General features: G+C 41.3%; 1 protein-coding gene across 2 annotated transcripts; it reads left to right on the top strand.

The window, feature by feature from the left end:
- LOC309442100 (ovostatin-like) lies at positions 1–27404 on the top strand (the record flags this gene model as incomplete). 2 transcript variants are annotated; one of them, XM_082057602.1, is made up of 36 exons in its annotated part: positions 1–122; positions 651–834; positions 1178–1334; positions 2856–2908; positions 3798–3818; positions 4920–5088; positions 5618–5702; positions 6515–6626; positions 7004–7118; positions 7332–7441; positions 9282–9440; positions 9791–10018; positions 10526–10583; positions 11075–11220; positions 12288–12437; positions 13249–13419; positions 13712–13844; positions 14426–14522; positions 15033–15261; positions 16490–16613; positions 16940–17058; positions 17510–17561; positions 18344–18427; positions 19320–19496; positions 19972–20053; positions 20510–20666; positions 21073–21147; positions 22169–22334; positions 22591–22811; positions 23350–23565; positions 23988–24112; positions 24460–24550; positions 25156–25224; positions 26073–26178; positions 26522–26595; positions 27320–27404. In XM_082057602.1, 35 exons carry the CDS (start codon positions 1–3, stop codon positions 26581–26583), a joined length of 4425 nt encoding a protein of 1474 aa, XP_081913728.1. In that variant the 3' UTR covers positions 26584–26595; positions 27320–27404. The 2 variants fall into 2 exon arrangements, with proteins under 2 accessions (XP_081913728.1, XP_081913727.1); XM_082057601.1 differs by lacking the exon at positions 27320–27404 and having other exon boundaries at positions 26073–26547.
- Positions 27405–27595: the final 191 nt, after the last annotated feature.

Raw genomic sequence — 27595 nt, 5'->3', positions numbered from 1 at the left:
ATGAAGTGTTTCTTGGGAAGAGAGCTTATCTCTTCCTTCTGTCTCCCAGTGAGAAAAATGTGGCTGAAGTTTCTTTTGGCTATTCTTCTCCTGCATGTAACAGCTGCAAAGGAACCTGAGCCGTAAGAACTACCATATTATTACTAATAGTATTCAAGATAAGGCTTTAAAGACAGTGATAATTAGTGCCACTAATTTTGCTTCAAATATTAAATACTACTAGGACTCATCTTTTATATCTGAAGAGCTAAGTTAAGCTGGAATGTGGATGACAAGTGAATGGTTCTCATTTAATGCGAAGCAGACTTTCTGCCTATTGCAGAACTTCTATAGGAGTTGGCCTGTGTGTTCAGAAAAGATAATAGCAGTAGTAACAGCAGCATACTTGCTAAAACGAGGTGGGTCCAGGACTTTGATAATGAGCAAAAGGGCAAGAGTGGGGGGCACTGTCAGAGCTGTCTGCGGCACCCAGAGCTGGGCTCGCTGGGAGCTGCAGGGCAAGAGTGAAAGGCACTGGCAGAGTGTCCTGCACTTAATCTAAACCAATCAGTACGTACTGAATAATATCAATGTTTTGTATTTGCTTCATTTGGTTGAGGTTGTTTCTCCTTTCTCTATGATGTGATCACTTTAATATTTGGATCTCACAGGCAGTATGTCCTGATGGTGCCTGCTGTCCTCCAAAGTGACTCTCCAGGTCAGATTTGCCTGCAGTTCCTTGATCTCAATGAGACAATATCCATCAGAGTCATCCTAGAATACGGTGCTGTTAACACTACTATTTTTGAGAAAACCATGACAGCAAGCAGTGGCCTACAGTGCTTCAACTTCACGGTAAATTAATTTTAATTTATGTCCTAATGGAGAAGAAATGTAAGGAGGGACAAGAAAAATAGAGCAGAGAGCACAAGAGAGCAACAAGCAACAAAAGAAATAAGACTTGTTGAAGGGAAAGGGCATCAGAGGAGACATATATAGTAACAAACAAGGAGGCATTTTTAATAGACATAAGAAATAAGAAAGGTCCAAGAAAGGTGATGGAAGGTGAAGTAAGTGGTAGAAGTGAGATGGGTGTCTCTTTGCAAGATCCCAGGCCACAGGCATAGCTGTTCAACAGGCTCTGGCGAAAATGACTTCAAGAATAGCAACCCCTGCTTGTTTATCTGTTTCCTCACAGATTGTTCCTGTCAGTTCTGTCCCACTGGCTTTCATTTCCTTCTCTGCCAAGGGCATCACAGTCAGCCTAGAAGAGCGGCGGTCAGTGATGATCTGGAACATGGAGAGCATTGTCTTCGTGCAGACAGACAAACCTATCTACAAACCAGGACAGAGTGGTGAATATCTATTTAGTTTATAACATGTCTTTTAGGAAGTGATTTCTTCAGACAGAATTTCTCTGATGAGTGTGTTTCAGACTCAGCTACAGCATAGGCAGTTTCTTCAGTTCCTGCAGTTCTTTTACCAGTTTCTCTTAAAACCATTGCAAGTATTTCCTGTGGAATTCAAGGAGTCATCTTCAGGATGGCAGGAGACTCTCATCCCACAGTCTCTATTACTTTCTTTGTCCCTTCCTCCCCGCTGATGGAAAGGGGGAGCTTTTACTGTTGCTGTTTCATTACTGGTGACAGGTCAAGACAATGGAAAGAGGTGACTAGGTCACTATTTAAATGCCTGGCATAAAACAGTTCTTCTATCTGTGATGCTGGTCAGCATCAAAGACAGTCTGAAGACTAACAGTGAAATCCATTATTTTAAGATTAATTATAAGTTTTTAAGCACAAATCATGCTATTTACCTTCTGGGTTCTGATGGTTTTGGACTTTATTTTTTCATGTTGTTTTTCCTGCTCTTCAGCTCTTCCCCTGTCCATACTTCTCATTTGGCCATCAAACAGAGCTCCATATATGCAAAGAACGATATATCTAGATCCATTTCTTAATTAATTTCTAGGCTTTAAGGTTTCTAGCACACAGCTAGAACACTGTAGGAAACACTAGGAGAATAGCTCCTTCCAGAGGTCAGCCAATAATATAGCTATTAGACTGGATCAGCTATACTTTATTTAGGGATGTGTTCTGTCTACATAGATACATAGCATGAAGGAAAGTTTACCGATCAGAATGTGGTGCCATCAAGGTGTTAATGAAAAAAGTCTTGATTACTTGTCAGATGACTTGGTTTTGAAGTGAGGGAAACAGTAGATTAAATTAAATTAAGAAAAGGTAATAATTTACAAGGACATTTTTGAAACATGTTTTTATGTTTTTCCTTGTGCAGTAGCTCATTGTTCTCCTTCTAGTTTTCCTCCTGCTAAAAAAAAAAAAAAAACAAAACAAAAACAACACAACTCAAAAAACAACAACAACAACAAAACTGTACAAGATGAGAACAAACTGAACCAAGAGGAATTACACTGCATTATGAAAAACTGACACTGCACCTAGTTCCAGTGATATCTGGAACTTTCATATGTTCAAAGCAACAAACCTTGCTTTAGAGAGGGGGAAATTAAGAGGAACAAATTTGCCTACATCATGCTGTCCACTGAAAGAGTTAGGACTGTCAGTTGGGACTGCATGACCTGCATAGGAGTTCTTATTCATTCGGTCATCCATTTTCTCTGACATTAAGAAAACTTTCATGAAAGAATGTGAGAACTCAATGTTTAGAAAAAGTCCCCTCAGCAAAGTCTGTGTAGGATTCTTTTACCTTCAGATGTATTTTATTACATGCATCGTGTGCAAATGGGACCATTATAAGATCCAGTGAAACTAGGAGTACTAATGAATGCAAAACATCATGCTCAGCTATATAAACTACAGCTAATGCCAGCAACCTGTTCCTTGTCTTTTCAGTGATGTTTCGTGTTGTTGCCCTGGATTTCAATTTTAAACCTGTTCAGGAGATGGTAAGTAGCCAGTAATATTCCCCTGTTTTTAAAATTACTGGGTGACAACCTCTTCTCAAAGTTTAGATAAACAGTTGCTGTGGATAAAATGAGATATTGCAGAATCTAAATGCCAAATAATTAATATGATTTCCTAAGAACAAGCTATAAGCCTCCCTTACGTTAGAGTCACAGGGAAGAGTACAAGTGTGTAGCAGGTTGGATTCCTGACACAACAGCTCCTGCTGTTGCTGGGACAGAGGCTCAAAAACCCCTCCACTTTGTTGCTGCAGACATTATTTTAGCTCTGACCAGAAAGCCCACAGTTCAATCTCCTGCTATTACCATTCAGCAATTGTTGCTTGCAAAAATTCTTAAGTCATCCATCTGGTACTTTGTTCATTTTAGAAATGGGGAAATGAAAATGGAAGTTGTTACCACAATCCTTTATCTCACCAGAGGTACTTTTTTCATTGCCAGCAAGCTGTCTTCATGTTTATATGACATAAGCCAAGAGATGGAAGGGTATTTACTGGCCACCTCTCATGTGGCTGTAATGCAGAAGACAGCACAATATACCAAAGAGCTAGCATTAATAAGCAGAGCGAAAATATAAGATCAAAGAAGCCTGAATCACGGTTTACATGCACCTTTATAACTCTAACTACTCAGCTGCTCTGCATTAAATCCAGTATGAACAGAAACTGCCCCAACATTCCTATCTCTTCCTTTCATGTAATCTTATTGAAGTAAATGTGCTATTAAACTGATTAAAATAAGAGATTAGGATCTCTGATTACTGGTATTATACTGATTATTTTTTATACATTTCTCACAGTCCTACAGAAAAATAAATTTTGTTTGTTCAGCCACCTAATCTCTTCTCTCACTTTGTTTTTTACTCTTTCAGTATCCCTTGATTGCAATTCAGGTAAGAATTTTTTTTCTCTTTGTACTGTATTATGGGGGATTGGACTAGATGATCTTTTGAGGTCACTTCCAATCCCAAACATACTGTGATACTGTGATCTAAAATTGTAAGGCACGTGTGCTTACATTGGTTTGTATGTGTCACATAGCCAAATCTTCCTCCTGAGTACACTGGTAGAAGGTAACAGAAACTTCATAAAATCCTAGGATGCTGTTTAAACCTTACTAACATGGAAACCATGCCTATATTAATTTCAGCAGTCAAAAGCTGTACTGTTCCTATGTGTGCCTCTAACTCCCCTCCACCTCCTCCAGTTTGCTCAAGTTATTTTGGGGTAGAACTTTTTGTAACTCAAGTGCTGTTGAAAACTATGAACAGAGATAGGCTGTGGGTATAATTACTGGCTATGTTGGCACTTTCATGGCATTTTGTAGTGATTTTTGAAACCACAGTCCATGTCTAGATAGCATTCTTGCAAGGTCTCATGTTATGTTGTGAAGTCAGGTGACTTTATTTTGTTTGCAGTGAAACATATATATTTTAAGGTCTATGTGTGGGTTCTTTTGCAGTTAGTGCTTTAATGAGTTCAAGGAAATGGTGTAGATGAGTTTTGTTTAGTCTAACTAGCATAACCTATACTGAGAGTCAAACAACACCTCAGTGAATGCAGAAGAAATCCTTCCTTCTTCTGGCAGCTGAAAAAAAAAAGGGGGGGGTGTTGCTGAAGACCAAGATTTGTGTGAGATAAGCTTGGCTGCAGGGGAAGGATGAAGATTCTCTTTCTCTCCCCTCTTGACATAAAACCAGAGCAACCTATACTAAAGAGCAGGAAAGAGCAGTATTGTGCAGCTTCCCCTGATGATGGAGAATAACACCTAGGCTGGTAGAAGATGTCTAAGTCTGAGATCAACAGATAAGTATCCAGCAATACTAATAATCAGAATACAAAGGCATAATTTATATCAACACACATGCATCAAGCAACTTCCCCAATGATTTAAAGCAACTTTCCCTGTTTCCTTCTTTGTTTCTGGTTTAATGTGCTAGTAGCAGTAGATTTCCAAGGTAAATAATCTGAGTCTGTATTCTTTTTTTCTTCAGGATCCACGAGGCAACAGGATCTTTCAGTGGCAAAATGTGACATCAGAGGTGAACATTATCCAGATTGAATTCCCACTAACAGAAGAGCCTATCCTGGGGAACTACAAAATTGTCGTAGTAAAGAAGTCAGGAGATAAAACAAATCACTCATTCCTTGTGGAGGAATACGGTAAATGCTACCCATTGTTTTCAATCAACCCTTTTGATCGCTAAAACTTCAAACAGCTTCCTGGTAAAAGAAACTTCCATCAGTTGTCATTAAGAAATGGAGAGGAAACAAACAAACAAACAAAACCAGTAAAAGGTCAAAGAACAAAAATTAACCATTTTGCACAAATTCAGCTAGGAAAATAATCTATACAACAAATCAGTAAGTTGATTGCAAATTTCACTGTGACAAACTAACCTTCTCCTAGCCATGTCCATGAACTTGCTTGACCAAAGCTCTGCAAGTCATCTAGACCTCACAGGATTCACCTCGTAAGTCTTGACTTCTCTTCAAAGCTTTGTAGAAATATGTTAGTAAGCCTTCACAGGTCAGGCCACTTCTCTACAATGTTGGCACTCCCATTCTGAGATCCCATTCCATCTGTGATTAACACTGATGATATATCCTCATTTTCTCTTTCATTTCAGGAGGTCCTGCAAATTTACAATATGCCAGTATTGGGTTTTTTTCTTTTCATTCTTTGTCTTAGTGTTGCCGAAATTTGATGTCACAGTCACTGCACCAGAAAGCCTTACAGTCCTGGATTCAGAGTTCACAGTGAAAGTCTGTGGAGTGTAAGTACCAGGTGCAGAGTGGTTAGGAAATATGATAAACAGCAAGAACTTCCCAAGGACTGGGAAAGAGACAGAGCTTAGAGAAAAGACAAAAATAAATAGGGCCTCAGAAGAGGTTGGTCAGGGTTGACTTGGTGGTTGAAGCTTTCATTTACTTGTGTGCTTGTGTCATTTTATTGTATGAATATTCTCTTCCAGCTGATGTTTGGTGGATTGAATAAATATTTTGAGTGATAGACTGCTAAAATGGAATGTGTCCGCTCCCAATAATCCATTTCAGAGGGAGACCTTCATATAGCACAGCATTGTAAATTCCAGCAGGGGTCTGTCTTTAACTGTCTTTAGCTGTCTTTAACTCCCCCTCCAAGCTTAGTCCTTCAGGATTTTGCTTACTCTAACACCAAGATCTCATAATTTTGAATCTGGGTTGAAATCCTTATACGCTTGCAGATATGAGGAGATTTGCTTTGATTTCAGTGAGTCTAGAACTCCAGTCTAAGCTGAAGAGTGGAGATAACAGTCATAATTTGGTCAGTAGCCATGTCTGTCCATCACGCTTATAGAGGTGTTTATTTTTATGTTTAAGGTGTCATTTTGCTTTATGGGTTTAGGGATAAATAGAACTCATTAATACTTAAACTTCTGAGTTGTATTATCTTTTTGTAACAGCAGGAGAGTTATGAAAAAGCCTGTTAAACTATTCTATTCTGTGGCTTCCCAGCTCACTGCTTGGTTTGGGTCTATTCCTGCATATATTAGCTTAAGTCAATTTTTCAAGCATCAGTTCATGGGCCTATTTCCTCTTCCCCTAGGTACACCTATGGCCAGCCTGTTGAAGGGAAAGTCCAGCTTAGCGTGTGCAGGGATTTTGATTCATATGGGAGGTGCAAGAAAACGCCAGTTTGTCAATCATTTACCAAAGATGTATGATACGTAATTATTATTCTTCTTTGTGCTTGTCCTCTCTCCTGTGTTATTGCTACTCTCATTTTGCTCATCACACTTCTCTTTCTCTCTTTGTTGCTTCACTTCACTCTACTCATCTATTTGCTTAGATCACTAGCTAGGAACTCAAGACAGCTCATTTCTCTTCTTGGTTTCCCACAGATATGAGTTCTTTCCTCATGCCTCAGTTTCCCATGTAAAAAGTGTAGACAGTGATGTCTCCATCTGTCCTGTATAAAACACCTTAAAAGTAGGGAGAAAAGACGTCACTCACTGAAGAAGGCTCTGTGTATTCCCAGCATCCTTTGAAAGCAGTGATCCTTGATAACAGGATTTGTTTTTTTCCCTTTCCACAGCTGGAGACAGAGGGTTGCCTCTCCCAGGTTTTCAGCTCCAACACCTTTGAGCTAAATCGCATTGGTTACCTGAGGAATCTTGATGTGAAAGCCATTGTCACAGAGAAAGGAACAGGTAATCCCTTCTCAACAGTCAGAAACATCATCAGTGTTGTGGTCAAAAAGGAGAGTAGGAGATACTCAGCCTCTGCCTGCTGAGTACAAAGTTGTCTTCCTGAAGAAGATCCATTTTATAAGCACTGTGACCATCTCTAGGCAAACGTTAACTCTGCTGAAGCCATATGCAAGACAAAGTATATCTTCTCTTGACTCCAGATGTGTCTTACAGGCCTGCAACTTACAGCCACTCAGTCCATTTCCATAACTCGGATAATGAGCAGTATAGAGTTTGAGAACATGGATCGCCACTACAGAAGAGGAATTCCTTACTTTGGACAGGTAAGCAAGGGCATAGAGAGCTTGCATTGAAGATGACTGACAGGTATAACATGACAACGTTGATGGGAACACTTGGGGGACTGCTTGGAGTGCGGGTGTTCTCCCAAAGCTTCTTTCTTTACATACAGTGCTCTGTTGGTAATTCTGAATACTGAAGAGTATTAGTTTATTCTAAGTTTGATTCTGCCAGAAATGCTTTCAATCAAAACAATCCGTTAACTGGCATTTTTCTAACTCACTTTTTAAGCTTGATAGAAATCACTGCCTATCCCTTCAGAATTGGCCATCATGTGACAGCCAGAGATGAACGAAAAAAAATGAGGAAGAAAGAGTGAAAGCAATTTAAGGAAAAAAAAAATAAGAAAATAGCAATTATTCCTGTCTCAAAAAACTTTTTCACTATTGTATGTTTCATGACAAACCCCACATCACTCTGTCAGCGGTTTAAAAGGTAGGGATAAGTATCTCTCTCTCCTTTAGTTTAGCTTTTTTGGCAGGAGGAAAATATAAGGGACCATCTTACCAGCCTCACTGAAAGAAGAGAAGACATTGTCTTTGAAAGATTTTTTTTCCCCCCTCTGGAAGAAGTCTATGTAACTTTCTCACTTGGTTTCCACTCCCACTCTGTTCTTCAGACTGCTATGTACCTTGCCACTCCTTACTGGAGAATGAGGGTCAACAGGTTTCCTGGGGAGATGTGCCACAGTGAGTTCCTCAAACACACACATTCTCACACATGCTAGAGGTTAAACATGCTGAAAGACATGTGGTAGAAGTCTAGGATGTCACATCTCAGAGACAAAACTGCTGGTGATGGTTTCAGGCAGGTTCTTCACATTTGTGCAAAAAAACCCAACCAACCAACCTACCAAAACCAAACCAAACCACACACGCACACACAAACAAAAACCAAAACCCAAACAAACAACCAAACAGAAACCCACACACAGACAACAACAACAACAAACACTTGAGGATCATATCAGGGAACTACTGCCTGGAAGCCACTGATACTCATACTTTCTCAAAATGCAGCAAATCCCAGTACCTGTCCTGGTGCCACCACATGCTATTCACGCTCTTTCCCCGCACTATGAAGCATTTGTTGCTGGCTACATGTTGTATGCCTTCACTTTTGTTGCATCCACCTGAATACTTTTAGTTCCCTATTGTTATTTTTGTTTCAGATGTCGTTTGTCTCCATGCTGTTTCTGCCCAGTGAGGATAGTCCTTCTCTTAAGCTTGTATTTAGTATTTTATTACTTCTGCCGCCTTTTTCTGAAAATAACTCAAAATGAATGCTCTGTTCTAGCAACCTAGAATTTACTTAATGGTATCTGTTGTTTTATGATTATTATTTATTATTGTTGTTGTTAGTAGTAGTAGTAGTTTAAATGTTTAACACATAAACACCAGAGGCAGTAAGGACAGAATCAGAAAAGTGTTCAAAACAAAGATCTGGAGAAAAGACCTTCTGACACTTAAAGGTATCAGCAGCAGACTCTCAAGACTAAGAAAGGAAAATATGGAGGAAGGGAAGTATATCTCTAAACTGCAAATTTGTAATCAGAAGGGACTGACCAGGGAAGAGATGAGTTCTTGCTCTACAAAAGAACATTATCAATGATGTAGCAGATGCTGAGGAAGTTCCTGCTCTGAACCTCATAAGTTAGCTGAAACAGCTGTCAGAAAGTGAACACAGCCATTTTTGTTCTTAATTATTGCTTTGAATTAAGAAGAAAAATGAATTCTACTGTGTGGAGAGCAAAGGAGTGCAAAACATTAGTATCTACATACAGAAAGATAATTTGCTGAACATGTCTCACATTCTCTTCTACAGATCAAACTGGTAGGCAAAGACAACTCTCCTATTTCCAATGAGGTTGTTCAGCTATTTGTCAATAACAAGAATGTGGACAACTTCACCACTGATAATAATGGAGTTGCACCATTTAGCATTGACACATCTGAAATGTTTGATCCTGAGATCAACCTAAGAGTAAGTATAAAACAAGGCTGAATAGAGACAGAGAGAGAGATTACGTCTCTCAAAGTAAACCTGCAAAAGATGAGATGAGTTTTGAATTCTGGTAATAAAATTGTGCTTTGTCCAGCTTATTTAATGTTGTAATGCTCTCAAAAGAAGTGAGGAAAACAGCAGTTGCAATGCAATGGCCTGCTGCAAGGCTGCAAGATCATTTTGCTACTTTTTCCTTAACAGTTTCGCTTTACATGCCATTCTTAAATATATGCATTGTGTGAACTCATAATTCTGATGTCAGTATGTGATGTTTTCCCTAGTGTCATATGTTTATTTTCCTTTTTTTCCCCACTCCCTCTCCCGATCAGGCAACTTATAAAACCAATGAGCAGTGTCACTCTGAAGGCTGGATAGAGCCTTTTTACCCTGATGCGTCTCTCTTCATCCAGCGCTTCTACTCCTGGACTAGCAGTTTTGTGAGGATTGAGCCTTATTGGAAAGATCTGAGCTGTGGGCAGAAGAGGATGATCACTGTGCACTATATCTTGAATACAGAAGGATACAAGAGCATCAACACCATAAACTTCTACTATGTAGTGAGTGTGCGGTTGTTGCATGGTTTGTTGAAAGGGTTTGACCAGGCAGCTATGTGGCAGTCCATCCACAGCAATCAGGGCAGTGAGTGCTCTTCCGGCTTTTGGTTTACCAGCCAGCACTCTGGCCAACAACCCAAGGACAGAAACAGATAGAGGTGGTTTTGCAAAGCTACCCCCTCAGGAAAAATGAACTCAATTTCTTGCCATATTACTCCATTTCATAGTAAGGAACCACCTTCACAATGTCTCAGGCTAGGTTTCTTGTCCCCTCCTAGAAACTCTTTATGGTATTCTCTGCCTCCCTTTTCTCTTTCTTTTCCTTCTGCTTCCTGATCAGTGACAAGGACCCCAACAGTAGCAGTGGCAGCACCCAGCGTGACCTAAGGCTGGTGTTCAAGCATTTGAAATACATGCCTTGATTGTCCTGTCAATGTACGTTGAACCTGACTGCTGTTTTCTCATGACAACCTCTACCAACCCATAAATCTGTTGCTCTTTTCTGCACAGGGCATGGCAAAAGGCAAGATTGTCCTTACAGGGGAAATTAAAGTTAATATCCAAGCTGGTAAGTTAAGTGGCTAATCCATGTTTCTGCATTAAAAAAAAGGGTTGGGGGATAGTTGAACTGAGGACTGAGGAAAGACTTCCTGGATGTATTCAGCAGCTATCTGTCTCCATCCATGTATCTGTGCATGATACTAGCACTACCACTAAAATCACTATAAAGTCATATTTAGTCCAGCAACTAGTTCATTTGATATGAGTTAAGAATTAGTGTCCTGTAAAGATCTTCCCAAAGGATAATGTAGGGAATGCAGAGTGTTTGTCATAGGGGGCTATCTGAATCTCGCCACATGTTCAAATCCACAATAAATCAGAGAGCATCTGGATCTAAACCCAGGCATGTTATCTCCTGGCAAATCCAGAATTTTTCAGTTTATCATCTAAGTAGATTGCTTCACTGACTGGTATAGCTATATGCCATTTGAGGATGGCTACTACTGCAGCAGATCTTTGCACTTCTCTCCTTATTGGTCCCTTTCTCTGTTCTAACAGACCAAACTGGCACTTTCACGATCCCACTTATGGTCAGTGAAAAAATGGCTCCATCCCTTCGGTTGCTGGTATATACTTTACACCCTGCCCGGGAGCTGGTGGCAGATAGTGTCCGATTTCCAGTTGAGAAGTGTTTCAAAAACAAGGTGAGAGGCACTTAGATACAGCAAGTCTTACCTGCTGTCAGATAAATACAAATTCTTTGTGCACACATTCACAACAGATTTCCAGTTTTATTTCTTGTTTCCACCCACTTATCTCAGGATTAGTCTGCTGTCCTTATGTGTCTCCTCTAACACCACCTCCTGACGTTATTGTCAAACAGTAAATCCTCTTTTAATGTTAAAATCTACTTTTCAGGAAGCCCACACTACCCCCAGATTGTTCCTGCCTTTCTTGAACTATATTAGTGTCTTATTTAGCTTAGACTGTTCTTTAGCAAAGCGAAGACACTTTAGTTTTATCACACTTCAAAATGTAATGTAATTTTTTACACTTTTTTGTTGAAAAACACAATTTGTGTTTACCAGAACTAAATACATATAGAAAAGAAGCAAAAAACCACAACCTACAGTTTAAGTTTTCCTATGCTTTCTCCACTGAAACAATTTCCTCTGTGATTTTGAAATCAGATTTCACCTTTAAGATTTTTCTAACCTTCAGGTCTTCCGACCTTTCTAGTTTTCAGCTAAAAAACCCCATGACACAGTGGGAGAAGACAAAACAAATGAGGTTCAGTAAAATGTTTCCACTTATCTGACGTGGTCTTCCCCTCCTGCTTGTTCCGTCTTTTCTAATATGTGTGAATAGATCCAAACCAGAATCTGTTCTGTATTTCCTAAGGTGATCCATGGATCTAGTAAAAATCTGATTTGCTCACTGTAGTGTTTTTTACATGCAGTCTGTGTTATAATAAGATTTGATTTGATAACAGAATATGGCAGAATCACACTTCATTTTAAATCACTTCAGGTAGGCTTCATTTAAACTATTACAGGAGTCCAAAAGCACCCATTACAGGAGTCCTAAGCACCCATTATAGCAGAGGCCTGGACAGCAGAGCCAGTGGAGACCAGATGCTCTTCTCCATGCAGACTATCTGTTCTTTAACAGAAGCTTCTACTCCCCTTCTTGCCCTCCATTCACACACACATCCAAAGCAGCCCCGAGGAGAACGGATGAGCCATAACAATATCTGTTTGATAAATTGCAGGTCCAGTTGCAATTCTCTGAAAAGCAGATGCACTCAGCTTCCAAAGTCAGTTTAGTCATTGAAGCTGCTCCCAACTCCTTCTGTGCTGTGAGCGCAGTGGATCAGAGTGTGCTGCTCCTGAAGTCTGAGACAGAACTGTCTGCAGAAACGGTGAGCTGCCCAAACAAACACATGTATGTCTGAATGGCCTAACATGGAGTGTCCCCTCTCCAGGGAAGGTTTAGATAGGATATTAGGAAAAATTTCTTCATAGAAAGGGTTGTGAAGCACTGGAACAGGCTGCCTAGGGAAGTGGTTGAGTCACCATCCTGGAGGAGTTTAAAATATGCATAGATGAGGTTCTCAGGGACATGGCTTAGAGGTAGATTGGCAGTGTTGGGTTAATGGTTGGGCTCGATGATCTTAGAGGTCTTTTCCAACCAAAATGATTGTGTGATTGTCTCCTTCCCCTGAGGCACTGCTTCCTCCTCCTCCCTTACAGTGTCTTACCACTTGAGACTGTTAGATGGTGTTAGACTGCCATTGCCTTTTTCATGTGCTGTTCATAAACCAGCTATAATAGGCAATATACAGCCCTTGTTTCTTGGCAGATGGAAGTTCTCTTTCATGTGGTATTTGGTTTAACCAGTGACTGGCAGCACAACCCTCTGGTATACCAGCTACTACTCCCAGTTTTGTGTCATTAGCAAACTTGCTGAGGATACACTCTGCCCCATCATCCAGATCATTTGACAGGATTGAACCCAGTATTGACCACTGGAGTGCACCAGTAGTTACTGGCCTCCAGCTAGACTTCATGCCACTGACCACCACCCTCTGGGTTTAGCCGTTCAGCCAGTTTTCAATCCAGGAAACAGCGTATTGTTTCAAACATCTCAGCTCTGAGAACTTGCAACATGATGGTGTAATCAGAATTGATCTTTCCACATACACGAGTTTTGTGTTTCCCTCCCCCTTACAGATATACAGCCTACATCCCCTGCAAGACTTTCAAGGCTACATCTTCAATGGCCTCAATCTAGAAGATGACCCCCAAGATCCCTGTGTCTCACCTGACAACATCTTTCACAAAGGCTTGTATTACACACCTGTAATGTCTGGATTAGGCCCAGATGTATATCATTTCCTCAGGGTAAATGTTCTGTACACTACTTAAGTCTGTTGAAGTGAGTAGCTTTAGATATTTCTGCAAATGCCACTTTTACTAAAAGTCATACACCACAAACTCTCTTCATGGACATCTATTCTCAATTGGCTCTGGCGCTTACTGTGATTCTCCAGCATGCATAAAGCTCCTGCAGGTCTCTGCATAGATGTCTCTGGGCATCTCTGTGGTGGGAAGGCAGTAATGGGAAAGAGGGAGGACTAAAATAAACCTCAGCTACAGTATGGTTATGGCTAACCCTGAAATGTATTTTTTACAGGATATGGGCATTAAATTTTTAACCAACTCAAAGGTTCGACAACCAGCTGTGTGTACTAGTGAGACTGTAAGACCTCCACGGTACTTCTTGAATGCAGGATTCATGGCTTCTTCACACCATGTCAAATCATCGGGTAACATAGGGGACAGGAAGAGATTTTATTTTACTCCTTAAATGATCTTCATGTGACATGGATATGGACAGTACTTACGCAACACATTGGTACTGATATTGAACATTGGTCCGGCACAGAATGAAATTGCTTAGGATAATGGCCAATCCCCAAAAAAGCCTTTCAAGTCTACACTTCTGACTCATGTCCAGTTTCATGCTAGGAAGTGTTGGCAATTGGTAAAATGTCCCACAAAACTAACACTGTTTATACTGATCCTCTTTTGACCAGAGCTTGTTTGAATAGACAGTGTGACAGTAGATCTAAGAGCCAAATGACCTGGCTTCTAGTTCTAGGTCTCATACTCATATCTGGAGAACAAAGCACTCAAATAATGTCTTCTATCTCTGTGATACCAGGTTATACCTAACTCACAGATATATTAGTGGCATTAATTAATATTTGTGTAGCATTACCAATAGTCTCAGAAAGAAAGGAGTAAAAGCTAATCATCCTTCATACTGGACCATGCTAAAACCTGTCCTTTCTGAGAGTCTTTGTTATACAAACCCGATTTGACTGAATTCCTATTTTCTTACTAGCTGAAGTTGCTAGAGAAGAACGCGAGAAGAGACTTGTCCTTGAGACTATTCGGCAATTCTTCCCTGAAACTTGGATTTGGGATATTCTCCTAATTAAGTGAGTATTGCTCTCTTAACTGAGTACTGCCCTCTCTTTGCCTTGCTTTTAATTGTTACTAAGCATGTCCCCTGATGTCCTGCAAAGTGGCAGTTCCTTGCCACCTGTTCTTACCTTTTGGCCTGGAAGATGTAGCTTTTTCAATCATCACCTGACCACCTGCCCTCTTCTTTTCCATGGTAAAATTATTCTGTCCCCAAGGACATCTATTCCCACAATGTGTGTACCATGAGTCATACTCCCTCCCTAGGGAGAGGGACACCTCTATTTAAAACGTGATTCTGCAAAATGAAAATTCTGAGTTTTCTTTCAAAACTCAGGGAAATGATGGGCAGAAGAACTTTCAAATGGGCTTTTCTCAGAAGATTTGGGTGATAAGTTCTGGGGGTACATGGGTGTGGGATTTCTGCAGACAGAATAGGGATAGTGCTGATTTTCAAAGCCCGTAGCCTCTACTGAGAAACAAGGTATATGAAACTTTCCCTTTCTAAACTTATCCATTCCCATCAGCTCTACTGGAAAAGCCAGCATCTCGTACACCATCCCTGACACCATGACTGAATGGAAGGCCAGTGCCTTCTGTGTGGAAGAGTTGGTTGGATTTGGTATATCTGCTCCTGCCTCCCTGACTGCCTTCCAGCCTTTCTTTGTGGACTTGACCTTGCCATACTCTATCATCCGAGGAGAAGATTTCCTGCTTAGAGCAAATGTCTTCAACTACCTAGATCATTGCATTAGGGTGCGTACTTCTGCCCACATTCTTAGACTTAACCCCATCTCCAAGGAAGCTGCAGCTAAATGATTGGTGTAGATGACTAGATCTGTCCCTGCTCTTGGTTGATCCACTGCTCATTCTGTCTGATGACAGATTATCCTGACCGGATTTGTCCTCAACTGCCACTACAAAGCAGAGGGAAATCTGTGTGAGCTGTGACTAGGATGGATGTATAAGCACTGTTTCTAGAAATCATTAGATGAAGGAAACAAGTGCTTTGTGGAGTCCACAGTCATGTAAGCCATTGTTGGTTTTAGTGGCTTCTTTACTTTAGATGTATATGGGAAAGTGTGGAGAAGTGAAGGGCTTGTACTTGCCAAACAGAAGGAAGTGGGAAAAGCAAGAAGTGTAGAGCAGACAAACTCTTCCTCTCCGGGGTGAAAGTACCCAAACATGGAGCACAAAAGTCCAGTACTTGCCCTACAGAGTTTCTGTCCAGCTAAAGGCTCTATTGCTCCCAGGCATTGAGGGGTTGTACTCTCAATATTCAGTGCTTTGGAGGGAAAATGCCTCCAAACCACAGATGCACTGCAACTCTGGATGGAGGGACCTTACGCACAATTTAAAGAATGCTTGAAGAAAGAAAAGGAGAGAGCTGGTTGGCTTCTTGTTTCTTGTGTTGTATCTAGAAATCCTGGGGAAAAAAAAAAAAAAAAAAAAAGAAGAGGAAAGTCTGAAGTGTAGATTTCTTCTGCTTGGTTTGACAATTAGGAATGTTCTTTTCCAAACTCTGTTAACAGTTTGGCCTAACGAAACAAAAGACCTAGGGTTTTAAACATCCTAGAAAAAAGATCTCCATTATTGAGGCTTTCATGTTGCAATCTCATTTTTAAGTATTCCTACAGCAACTGAAGGAAAAACCACTAAACAATGGTTTCCTTTGCAAATTAGTTCAAAGCCATTAGCACCAGCTCAACTGGACATAACATAACTCAATATTCTGATCAGGAATCAAATGTATGCATGGGATATTTAACATGTCAATCAAGAATGTCATAAGAAGCAAACGGAGTACTGTTAAGGTTACATCTGATGGATGATTCATCTAACACCATCATCCCAGGCCTTAAACATGCTCTACAATGTTAATGTTGGAGATAAACAGAGACTATCTCACCCCCTCTAGCAGTAAAGCACCATTTTCATATGGTACAACATCTTTATTTCATCACACTTCTCTTTCTGTTCTCAGATTAATGTTTTGCTGTCAGATTCCCTTGCTTATCAAGCCAAACTCATCTCCCCAGAGGATGATGGATGTGTATGTGCCAAGCAAAGAAAGACCCACGTCTGGAATATTTTCTCCAAAGAAATTGGTAAGTGCCTTTGAAATATATTGATAATAATCAATTTATACCTCGCCTGCAAAAAAATTATCCTCTTCCAACCTGGAGAACTTGGTCCACCACTGGTGTTTCCAGCTGTGTGGGCTGAAGAGTTCCTCCACAACTGCAGTGTGTTTATCATTCCCATTTTTAGACATCAGCTCTCTTCCCATATGTCTGACCTAGAATGACTGACTGTTCATTATTTTGCACTATTTAATATCTGTAGATATTCATTATCAGATAAAATTTATTACTTTCATCATCAATCTGCGTGAAAGAGGTCCATTTTTTTTCCTTTTCTGCTACTATTTAAGGTAATATAGTATTCAGCATTACTGCAGAGACCAAAAATAGTGGAGCTTGTGGAGACAAAGCACCTAGAAACATCAGTATTGACTACAGAGACACCCAGATCAGAACACTGTTGGTTGAGGTACTGCTGACAACTCTTACTGTTTGCCCTGTATTCCCTTCCATCAGGAAAGAAAAATGCAGCAAAAGTACCAAAAGCAAGTAAAAGTTTTTCATGTTCCCTAATGAACTCCTGGTTTGTCTCCACCTTCATCTGGCTGGGACAGGGTCTGGCCATTCAATCTAAGACCAAGTCTGCACCCATCTGACATCCTCTTCCATAAGGATCAGTGGGTGTTGGTAAGTGCATATCTTCCTCATGCACAGGAGACACTGGAAATTAGGAACTCCATCTGGTGGGAACTCCCTTTTAGTAGCAATCAGATCAAACATGAACCTGTAAACTGTTGCTTCAAACCAGCTGTCTAAGGATGCCGGAGGATGGGGTGGGGGTGGCTCTTCTGTCACTGCATTGCTTCTGCATGCTTTGTGCTCATCCACTGCATGTGTCTCTCCTTCCCATCACCATGCAGCCTGAAGGCATCAGAAGGGAAAAGACCCAAAACTCCCTAATCTGTACAACAGGTAAGGGTCTTATATACTGCTGTCTTGTGAGGAACTGAAAGGCAGGCTGGAGTTTGCACTCTTTCCTGCAGGGCTCATTGATGCTGTCCTTCCTCTTTTCCCCTAAATTGCCCAAATGGCAGCTAGTGTGAGCACTTACAGTTCAATTCACTGCTACAAACCTCCTGTGTGATCTGGTGCATGTCACTTAGTGTCTGTGCTGCAGTTAAAAGTGCTCAGATGTTGAAGAAGGCTTCTCTGGAGCTATCATAGGGAGGTGACCCATTTGTGTAAAATCTATTATGCCTTTCACACACTCAGCTGCTGTTGGCTATTGCACAAATAACTGTAGCTTGTAGCTTTCCACTTCTAGTGGGAGTGGGAGAGGGAATGTAATGTTCCCTTCCACACCACCTCAGTGCTGACAGCAAACAGTTTCCAAGGTTTCCTAGAAGCTCTGCTTAAAAGAGGCAAAAAAAACCAACCCTGACCATCACCAACAAGCTTTTCCTAGTGTCTCACTGAAAATATTCCCAGGGTTCACAGACACTACAGCCTGTGAGCACTAGCCTTGCCCTGTTCAACTGATTTCTGTTGAGCAGTGACAGTTAATGGACCATTTAATCTAGTTTTCACAATTTTGATTTTGTTGTGCCCCTCTTTCTCCTTATGTTCTCAGAGACAGCTATGAGTTTCTGTCTATTGCTGTCTCTTGTGTGCAGTTTTGTGCAATTCCTACCAGGAACATTTCACTGCTATAACCAATGTTCCTATGCAAATGAGCTTAATATTTTTCTCCACAGATGATGTAATTATTCAAGATGTTTCTCTAGAGCTACCTACAAATGTGGTGGAAGGATCAGCCAGAGCTTCCTTTTCTGTTGTTGGTAAATACATAACTAATAAAACAGAAAAAGAAAGATAATGTAAAAAATAAAAAATGAAAGCTTTTTCAGGATTCAAAATGTTTGTGTGGGAAACTTGTGAGCAAAGAGACTGATTCTCATCCTGTCTGGCAATGCTCTCTGCTGCATCAGAGAAAACAAATTTAAATATTGGTTACATCCTTCATTTTTCTGTTCAAATTAATTGTATTTGAATGCTTTGGTCTGAAGTAGCACCATTCTGAGTTATGACCTCAGCCAGACTCAGGTCAGTAAGACTTTTTTCCATTGACCTCCCTGCAAATCAGAGATACCAGTGGATTCTTTTTGGTTTCTTCCTGGAAATAACCTGGAATTGGTTACATGACTACTAGCCATAAAGTCTTTGCTTTGTAATATTGGTGATTTCAGCTCATTACAGAAATTGCTTGCTGGGTCTGTGCTATCTTTCCTAAAGATAGCAATTAAGAGGTGGTCTATGATCCATCTGCATAACCAATGTTCCTTCTCAGCATTAGTTTTTAATTTTGAAATACATGGTTCACTGTAGCATCTCTGGGCTGTTCCCCCTCACTCCTCTGGAAACAGAATTCTCCTGAAGGTACTTGTTTTCATTTCTAATAAGAAGTATCTGCTTGAAGTGGCATTAAAATAGGTAGTGTCTCTGGTGTTGGCAATTTAGACTAAGTAAGGAGAGAAAGGGAAGGGATTTCTTTATTGACTGCAAAGCAGAACAGAACAAATCACTCATCACCGAGAGAAGAGTTCCATGCTTGTTGGAAAGGCTTGCAACCACAGCTAGGCTTTCCATGACTCTGCCTACAGAACGGAAATTACTGTTTATTTCAGTGAACATGAGTTGTGTTAATACCCACTGGCACCTCCGCTTTACCAGGCGACATCATGGGCACTGCTATGCAGAATGTGCACCAGCTCCTCCAGATGCCATTCGGCTGTGGAGAGCAGAATATGGTCCTGTTTGCACCCAACATCTACGTCCTGGACTATCTGAACAAGACAGGACAGCTGAGTGAGGAGGTCAAATCCAAGGCCATCGGATACTTAGTAAGCGGTGAGAGCTTGGTGCTTCCCCTATGATCTATACTGAAAATCCCATTGAGGCACAGTGAGCAGAAGCAGCAGCATGGCTATCGTAGCAGTACGGCACTGCTGCTGTAGCACAACTCAGTGACCCAAGGGACTGCCCTCATCAAGACATTTTCTATCTTTGCTCTATCTTCTTTCTTTTCTTGTCCTAATTTGCTAAGACTCAACTGTCATGTTTCTTTTGAGGTTCTGCCTTTCAGTCTCTTTCTCCTTTTCCATCCAAGCAAAGCATTTATCCTAATCCTGTTAGCTTAGTTGGAGCAGAGAGCTGATACAGTTCTGCCCATTCTGTGACCCAGTGTTTCTGCAGGACAAGATGTTCCATGCTTCCATCTAAGCTTCCTCGAGGCTCCCCTGCCTACTGTGGTTTCAGATAAATCTGATAGCAAACAGAATAGTGTTTTGTTTTTAAATCAGAGAACACTTTTGTGTTTTTTCAGGCTACCAGAAGCAGCTGTCGTACAAACACCCTGATGGGTCCTATAGCATCTTTGGCACCAGAGATAAAGAAGGCAACACCTGGTGAGTGACTGGGAGCAGAAATGGATCAGAGATGAATTTACATTGAATTGACATGATGCAGTTAAGAGGTTTCTTTACTAGCTAAATCAGATATACAGAGCTGGTTAAGACTGGGACTCTGTAAGTACTAAGAAAAATGGCTCTCTACTTCCTGTCAGGTGGGGTGGGCAGAGAGAAAACAATCCCTAAAGGCCCATCTGACATCTTGATTTGCATTCCTGCTGTCTCCCATGAAACCCAAGGCACTGCAGTACTCTGTGGCCAGGATCAAGCCCAGAGTGTGCTGGACAGCCTTCCTGTGTCTCATCTAGCTATTCTTCCTTTAACTACTTTCTCTTGGAGGAGCACACAGAGACAAAGGAAGCCACCAACATGTTTATGTATAGCATGAAAGGGAGGGACTTTTTCTGTTCCTGCTTACAGTGCTCATATCACAGTTTCATCTTTCCCTTGCAGGCTCACTGCCTTTGTGTACAAATCATTTGCACAAACCAGTCACTTCATCTATATTGATGACAATGTCCAAGCTCAAACCCTGATGTGGCTGGCAAGCAAGCAGAAGCCAGATGGCTGTTTCCGAAGTGTTGGAACACTCTTCAACAATGCCTTGAAGGTGGCTGAAAATTACTTCTTTGTCAAATTTCCACTCTTTTCATTAATGCTCTCTCCCATTACTGTCAAAAACTATACTCCAAATGTCTGTCCTCTGCCAAGGGCTAAGTCTCCACACCTTACAGTGACTATTTTCAGCTCAGTCACCTTTCCTGCACCATACTTTACATCTTATGAACACTTCAGATAGGATTACAGGACTATAAGCTTGAGGGAGTGATGTTTTTTGGGGTGGCAGCAACAGGCTTCTCCTTACTCAAAAGCTCTTTAAGAGATTTGTTGATGCTTTTCTTCCTTTTGGACTGCCTCCAGAGCTAGCCACACTCTCCCAGCTGGAATAAAACAATTCATATTTAAATACTTCTCACTCATGGCATTTACTGATTATTCCTTTGTGTTCTTTTCAGGGAGGAGTAGATAATGAGCTGTCACTTTCTGCCTACATCACCATTGCCATGCTAGAAGCTGGGCACTCCAGCTCGGTAAGGAGACCTTCAGCTGCTGGTATGCACCTGGAATTGGTCCCCAGCTGTTGACTTGGTGCGAGTGTCTGCTGCAAACTGGATAGCAGACTAGGTACAAACTAGGTAGTAAGGAGAGAGAGAGGGAGGGAGAGACCGCTCCCAGGGAATGTGACCCTGCTCTGTATCTGTACAAGTTCCTGTGATAGAGAAGGTCACCACTTCTTAAAGCAACAGTGTTCAAGTAGAAATTGCACAGACCTCTGATCTTCTATTTGAGAGACCCAAGACATTTAGTGACACATTTTAGTTTCAAATAAAAAAATCTTGACAGGTAATAGCCCGTACACTATGGCTCAGTCAAGAAAGTAAGTTATTGCATATCCATGAAGTCTACAAATGGAACTAAAAGTTATGTTGAAAAGACAAAGTTCCAGCACAATGAAAAGCTGATCTGTCCTTTTTAAAAAGTGGCCAGTAGAAAGGAGACTATAGTGGAGATGTTAGACTTCAATATAAGAGTTTCTCTGCCTCCTATTCATAATATCCTTTTTGAGGACCTTCGTGACTAGTGCATTAGTGAGGACACAAAATCAAACTATGTTTTTACTTGGTGTAAACCTAGTGCAGCTCCACAGAATTAAACTAAAATTGCACCAGAGTCACTGAGGATAGAGACTACTATGTTGGGTTTGTTTGAGACAAGAGACTCTAGACTATAGAAGTACAAGAGTGAATTGTTCTCATGGAGGTAAGCAGAGGAATTAGCTGTGAAAGAAACAGAAGAGTCTTGTGTTTATACACCAATATCTTAAAGAACACACTGAAAAGCTACTTGATTTGTATGATGTTCCAGTCTTAAATCCCTCTTTAAAGAATTCTGTATTCTCTCTGCTGAAGTATCTACACAAACTGAGGTGCCATTCTCATTACTGTGATAGTGACAGGATGAAGAGCAGGTTTAAAGAAATTAAATTGTTGGCCAGGTGAGGACTACTGTTCTGAATTAGACCCATATGTTACCTTTTTTTTTTTTTTAAAGTACCCTGTAGCCCGAAATTCCTTTTTTTGCCTGGAGACTGCATCTAAGAAGAATATCAGCGATGTTTACACTCAGGCACTCATGGCCTATGCTTTCTGCTTAGCTGGCAAGGCAGAAAAATGTGAATCATTCCTTAGAGTGTTACAGAAATCGGCAAAAGAAACTGGTGAGTTTCAGCCATTTGGGCAATTTGGGAGGTGGGAAGAGGAAACAGGTCTCACTGGTGATATGTGGTCTAACCTTTACAATATTGAGAGTATATGCACATGAACCAACCTCCACAAATATTCTGTGGAGTTAATTTACAGACCACCTGTTGCTCTGTAGAGAGTACTTGTGAGAAAGAGGCCTCTGAGGCAGCATAGAGCTGTGACACCTCCAGTCTATTCTGGTTGCTCCTCATCCTCTCTTTGCATATTCAGATGGCTCACAGCACTGGGAACAGGAGGAGAGATCTCCATCAGAAAAATCTCCCTCCTTCCTCGACCATGCTTCATCAGCTGAAGTTGAGATTACCAGTTACGTGCTGTTGGCATTGCTCTACAAACCCAACCGGAATCAAGATGACCTCACAAAAGCCTCACAGATTGTGCAGTGGATCATCAGGCAGCAGAATCCCTATGGAGGTTTCTCTTCCACACAGGTGCTGCGACTCCCTTCTAGTCCCCAGGCAGTCCTAGGAATCTGGGCACTGGTTCAGGGTGCCAGTGGGGCTTTGACTCCCTAGTTCTCTTTTGTGTCTGCTGTCTCAAACACACAGAGACCAAGCCCTTCTCTTAGCTCAAATTCATTTTTTTATCCTCTTCTTCAAAACTATAGAAAGGTTAAGGACAATCAGGAGTAATTTTACTAGCAGCAAATACAGATATTTGTGTTGGGGATGTTCTGCAGTTCGCCAGAAAACACACACTTCACCATAATGAAAAACTCCGGAAGTGTGCTCTAGCACTCAGACTTATATTCTGAGACCTTCATACGAGTAGAAAGATTTCTTCCACTCTAAAACACACATGCCAGAATGAAATGGCTCCTTATACATGGGAACCCTGGGATTATACACAAATTCAGAGTTTCTTTACACAGGATGAAGTGATGACTGTGCTTCATATTGGAACCATGACTTTGATTTCCTCTGCACTGGTAATAATTTGTAGTTGATTTTTATTTTTCTTTTCCTTCAGGACACAGTCATTGCTCTTCAAGCCCTTGCTGCTTATAGTGAGGCCACCTATAATTCTGTTACACAAAATGTAGTCATGATTACTTCCAAAAAGCCTTTTGAGAAGGTATTTCTTGTGAACAATGTGAACAGGCTCCTGCTGCAACAGAGCCTTCTTCCTGAGGTCCCTGGGAAATACAGTCAAACAGTGAATGGCAGTGGATGTGTCCTTATGCAAGTAAGTGTCTGCTCTCCTCTTCATTGTGTCTCATGTTCCACATACAATACAGCCACGATTTTGATGATTGTATATCCAACTTCTCTTCACTTTTTCTTAATTATTTAGTTTCCCTAAACTATTTAAACACTCTTTTCCACATCCCACATTCTGACTCCTGTGGATTCACAGCATGATGAAAAAAGAAAGAAGAGTCCTTTCTGATCAGTAATTAGTTTCCTTCTGGGAAGTGGCTCTGGGTACAAGAAGCACCTTCACTGTTGTAGAGCAAAAGTGTGATGTGTCCACCATTGATGTAGGCAAGGATCTTCCATATAAAACCAAGCGCAACATTGCCAGGAAGCTTCACTAAGTGTGACACTTGTTCTTTGGAATGTCAAGGAAAACCCTTGCCTGAACAAAAGGGTTTTTTCCTCTTTCAGACAGCACTGAGGTACAATATCCACCTTCCAAAGGGGGCCTTTGGATTTTCGCTCTCAGTACAGACATCAAATGCTTCCTGCCCATTGGATCGACCAGCAAAATTTGATATTGTCATCATAAGCAGGTAATGAGCTGTCAACAAAGCAGCTGCACAGATGACCAAACACACTGAGAAGATACTGTGTGTATTCACTTCTGCTTATAAAGTCAAGAAACATGAGCTGATCAATGTGTTGATGATATCGGCCTATAAGTCACAATATCCCAAAAGACCTTGTGACAGTGACTGATGGTGGTAGCATATACTTGGACCCTTCATAACAGGGGCCCCACAGTGTCTCCCATTTGAGCCAGCCAGCAAGTGCACATGATTCACACCAGCCTCCCTGTGCTTTGTGAGGCCAGGAGCAGAGAGTTGAGGTTTGTTTCCCCAGGTATGGTCCAGACTGATGGGGGCCTCTTTTGTTTCAGTTACACAGGAAAGCGCAGCAGCACCAACATGGTTATTATTGATGTGAAGATGCTCTCTGGCTTTCTTCCTGTTAAGTCTTCCCTGGATAAGGTAAACTATAGGAGCAAGATTAAATGAGTCACCCCAGGTACAAAGGAGAAGACTGGTCATGATGATAGGATCTGGATGAAAACAAAGACCTGGTTAATAATCATTCATCCACAAGCCTTGTGAGCTGTTTGCATGGTTGCACTGTCTTCGTTACTGGAATGCCCTATAGGGAGCTGTGAGCATGCAGACTTTCCTGCACTAAAAACTTGGAAGGGTTCCAGCTATAGCCTGGGCCTGCTGGCAGCAGTAACTGCAACATCATACAAATTGATTTGTATGGTGTTCCCAAGCAGGGAAAGGTGAGAAATCTATCAGACTAGCTCTGAAACCCATACAACACTGGAGGCAGGTCGTATTCTCCTAATGAACTGCAGTGCACCTCATGCACTTGAGAAGTGTTCATACACCCCACAAAGTGGCAGGTTTTGCTGAGTCCCCTCTATCTATCCAGCAACATTTGGACTCTAAAAATCAGCTTCTGACCCTTGATACTTTGCTATGAAAAGAATGAATTCCACAGCCATGTGGTGGTAACATCTGAAGTAGCACTTGTTTTTTAATGGATTATAAATAAATCAGTTCATCTCCATTTCTTTGGTTTTAAGCTCATTGATGATCGTACAGCAATGCAAGCAGAAAGCAAGAAAAACCATGTTCTCCTTTATCTGGAAAATGTAAGTCCTGATCACTGATTTTCACTGATCATTGATTTTCACAAAGGATGCAAACAGCATGTAACAGATGCATCAACAGAGAAGATACACTCTATAAAGTGCATTTATTGTGTTTCCTTCCCCATCAATTTTCCCCTGTAACCACTAAGCTGCTTAATCCTCAAACTGCTTGTAACATCCCAATATTCCAAACACTTTTGAACTGACACCTGCCCTACTAGAAACTAGAAACAAGTTAATACAAAAAAGCACATAAAAATAGTCAGAATTCTTTCTCCTTTCAGTCAATAGCAAATCAACACTGAAAAAGAGTTCGTAAACTTCAGTCCTTCCAACAGGACTCCTTCTCTTACACTAGTTCATTCCCCACTCTAACCTCTAATCTAATCCCTGGATCAGAATTTACATATTAAAAGTACTTTTGCTTGGGACCCTGCAGAACTAACAACAGAAGCCAATATCCCAGTGATGCATGTATACTGCTTCCCAGTTTCTTAGTGACATGTAATGTTCATGTCTGAAATGGGAGGGGTTGGAATGTGAGTCTATCATCTTGACTATTGGGGGATCCTGGAGAATTAAGCTGAGTCCTTTGGGACATTTTCTCCCTCTCTGGTAAAAGGACGCATAATAACTACAGAATCAGGCAATAGAAGCAAGATAAGAAACCTACAACTCTTCAGTTTCACTTCGGACTCTCCATTCAGATTTCTGATCTCAGTTTGGCAGGCAGATAATGGATGTCCCACATCTTTATCAGTGGGACTTGGAATATATAATCGATTACCCTGGTGAGCTCCAGATGGTGTTGTACAAATAAAAATATGTGTGTATCCCTCCATTCCCAGATCCCACAGAAGAAAAGCAAACAAATAATTTTCTCAGTTGAGCAAGACTTCATAGTGAGCCATCCCAAGCCAGCTCCTCTGCAGATCTATGATTACTATGAAACAGGTAGGTCTTTGATTTTAACCAGTATGAAATGGTGGGGAGGGACAGGGACAGCAGAAACACTGTGTGCATTACGGGAGACCCAGAACTAACCCTCCTGGAACAAACATTCCTCTGAACTGTACCAATAACTGAAATAGCAACCGGGGGAGGGACTTATTGCATTTCAGTGAGCTTGGTCTCATGCCCAAAGTAACAAGTAGGTGTGACTGAAAAGTTATGAAAGTGTCCCAGAATGGAGGAGATTTCAAGGATCTCCAGCTTAAGCGTGTATAGGGTATATCCACCTCCAGGGAAAGGAAGTGGTCTCCAGGCTAATGGGAATGTTTCTTCCCTTCTTCTCCAGAAGAGTATGCTGTTGCTCAGTATACGTCGCCTTGCAAAGAGTCTGTTGCAGAAATGGACTAATGATTAGAAAAGGTAAGCGAAAACCACGAAAAAAAAAAAAAAAGGCAGGTGAGAAGATGAAATATAAAGCATGAGCAGAGGGATTGGCAGGGTGAGCAATAACTATGCTCACAGACAGAAATGGAGTCTTCAGTCTCCAGCAGGTTTCTCAGGGAGCAGACAGAGACAGTAGCCAGGTCCCGTCCCATGACACGTGCTCAGTGGACTCTGCTGTTAATATGAACAGCTCAGTCTCTAGGATGAAAGCCAAAATGCAGAATAACGGAGGGACTGGGAAACACTGCCATGTTTTCTCAAAAACATCGGCACTTAGCCAGGAATAATCTACCTACAGCTATCCTTGAAAGCCTCCCCTCTGAAATCCGTGCTTCATGGGCACAGGCAGGGTGCTTCACCCCAAACCTACAGAAACCCCTTCTGGGCCAGCTCACACATTGTCTGAGGAGAACACTTGGAGTGAAACGAATCATAGAGGTGTTGTGCCGGCTAGTCAGAGGTATGGTGCTGTCTTGCTGTAGGGAGGTCCAGGTCTGTGTCCTGCTCAGCACAGCAGTTGTGCTGGCTGTTATCTGCTCAGCAGCTCCCAGGACACAGCTTTTTGCCAACCCTTGATCCAGCTCTTGTCTCTCTTGCACAGAAGAGGCTGACTACCCAGTACCCTGAAACTATATTTCATATCCTGCAGCTGTTGGTTTGTTCTCATTGAGGCCATTTTCTTTTGGATTTTCCCCTGCAGGACCATCATAAATGTTGAACAAGTGCTATTTTCTTCTGTCATTAAGTCCTGGAAAAGGCCATTTCACCTTACTAATCACAGTGGGAGTTTGTGGCCTCGTTTGAGCTAGTGTCTGATTCTGTTTCCTCTTGCGGGACATCTCTCCAGATCTGTATCATAATCATGTATACCCTTCCATCAATAAACCTCACTTTTACATTGGCCATTGGCTTTTTCTCAGTGTCATAGAACAAACATTTTAATGGCATTCCACAAGTTATGACTGCTGGCTGGCAG

This window comes from Streptopelia decaocto, assembly GCF_964273445.1.
Source record: "Streptopelia decaocto genome assembly, chromosome: 1".
In the NCBI taxonomy this organism is placed as follows: Eukaryota; Metazoa; Chordata; class Aves; order Columbiformes; family Columbidae; genus Streptopelia; species Streptopelia decaocto.
This window is presented reverse-complemented; position numbering and strand designations above follow the sequence as displayed.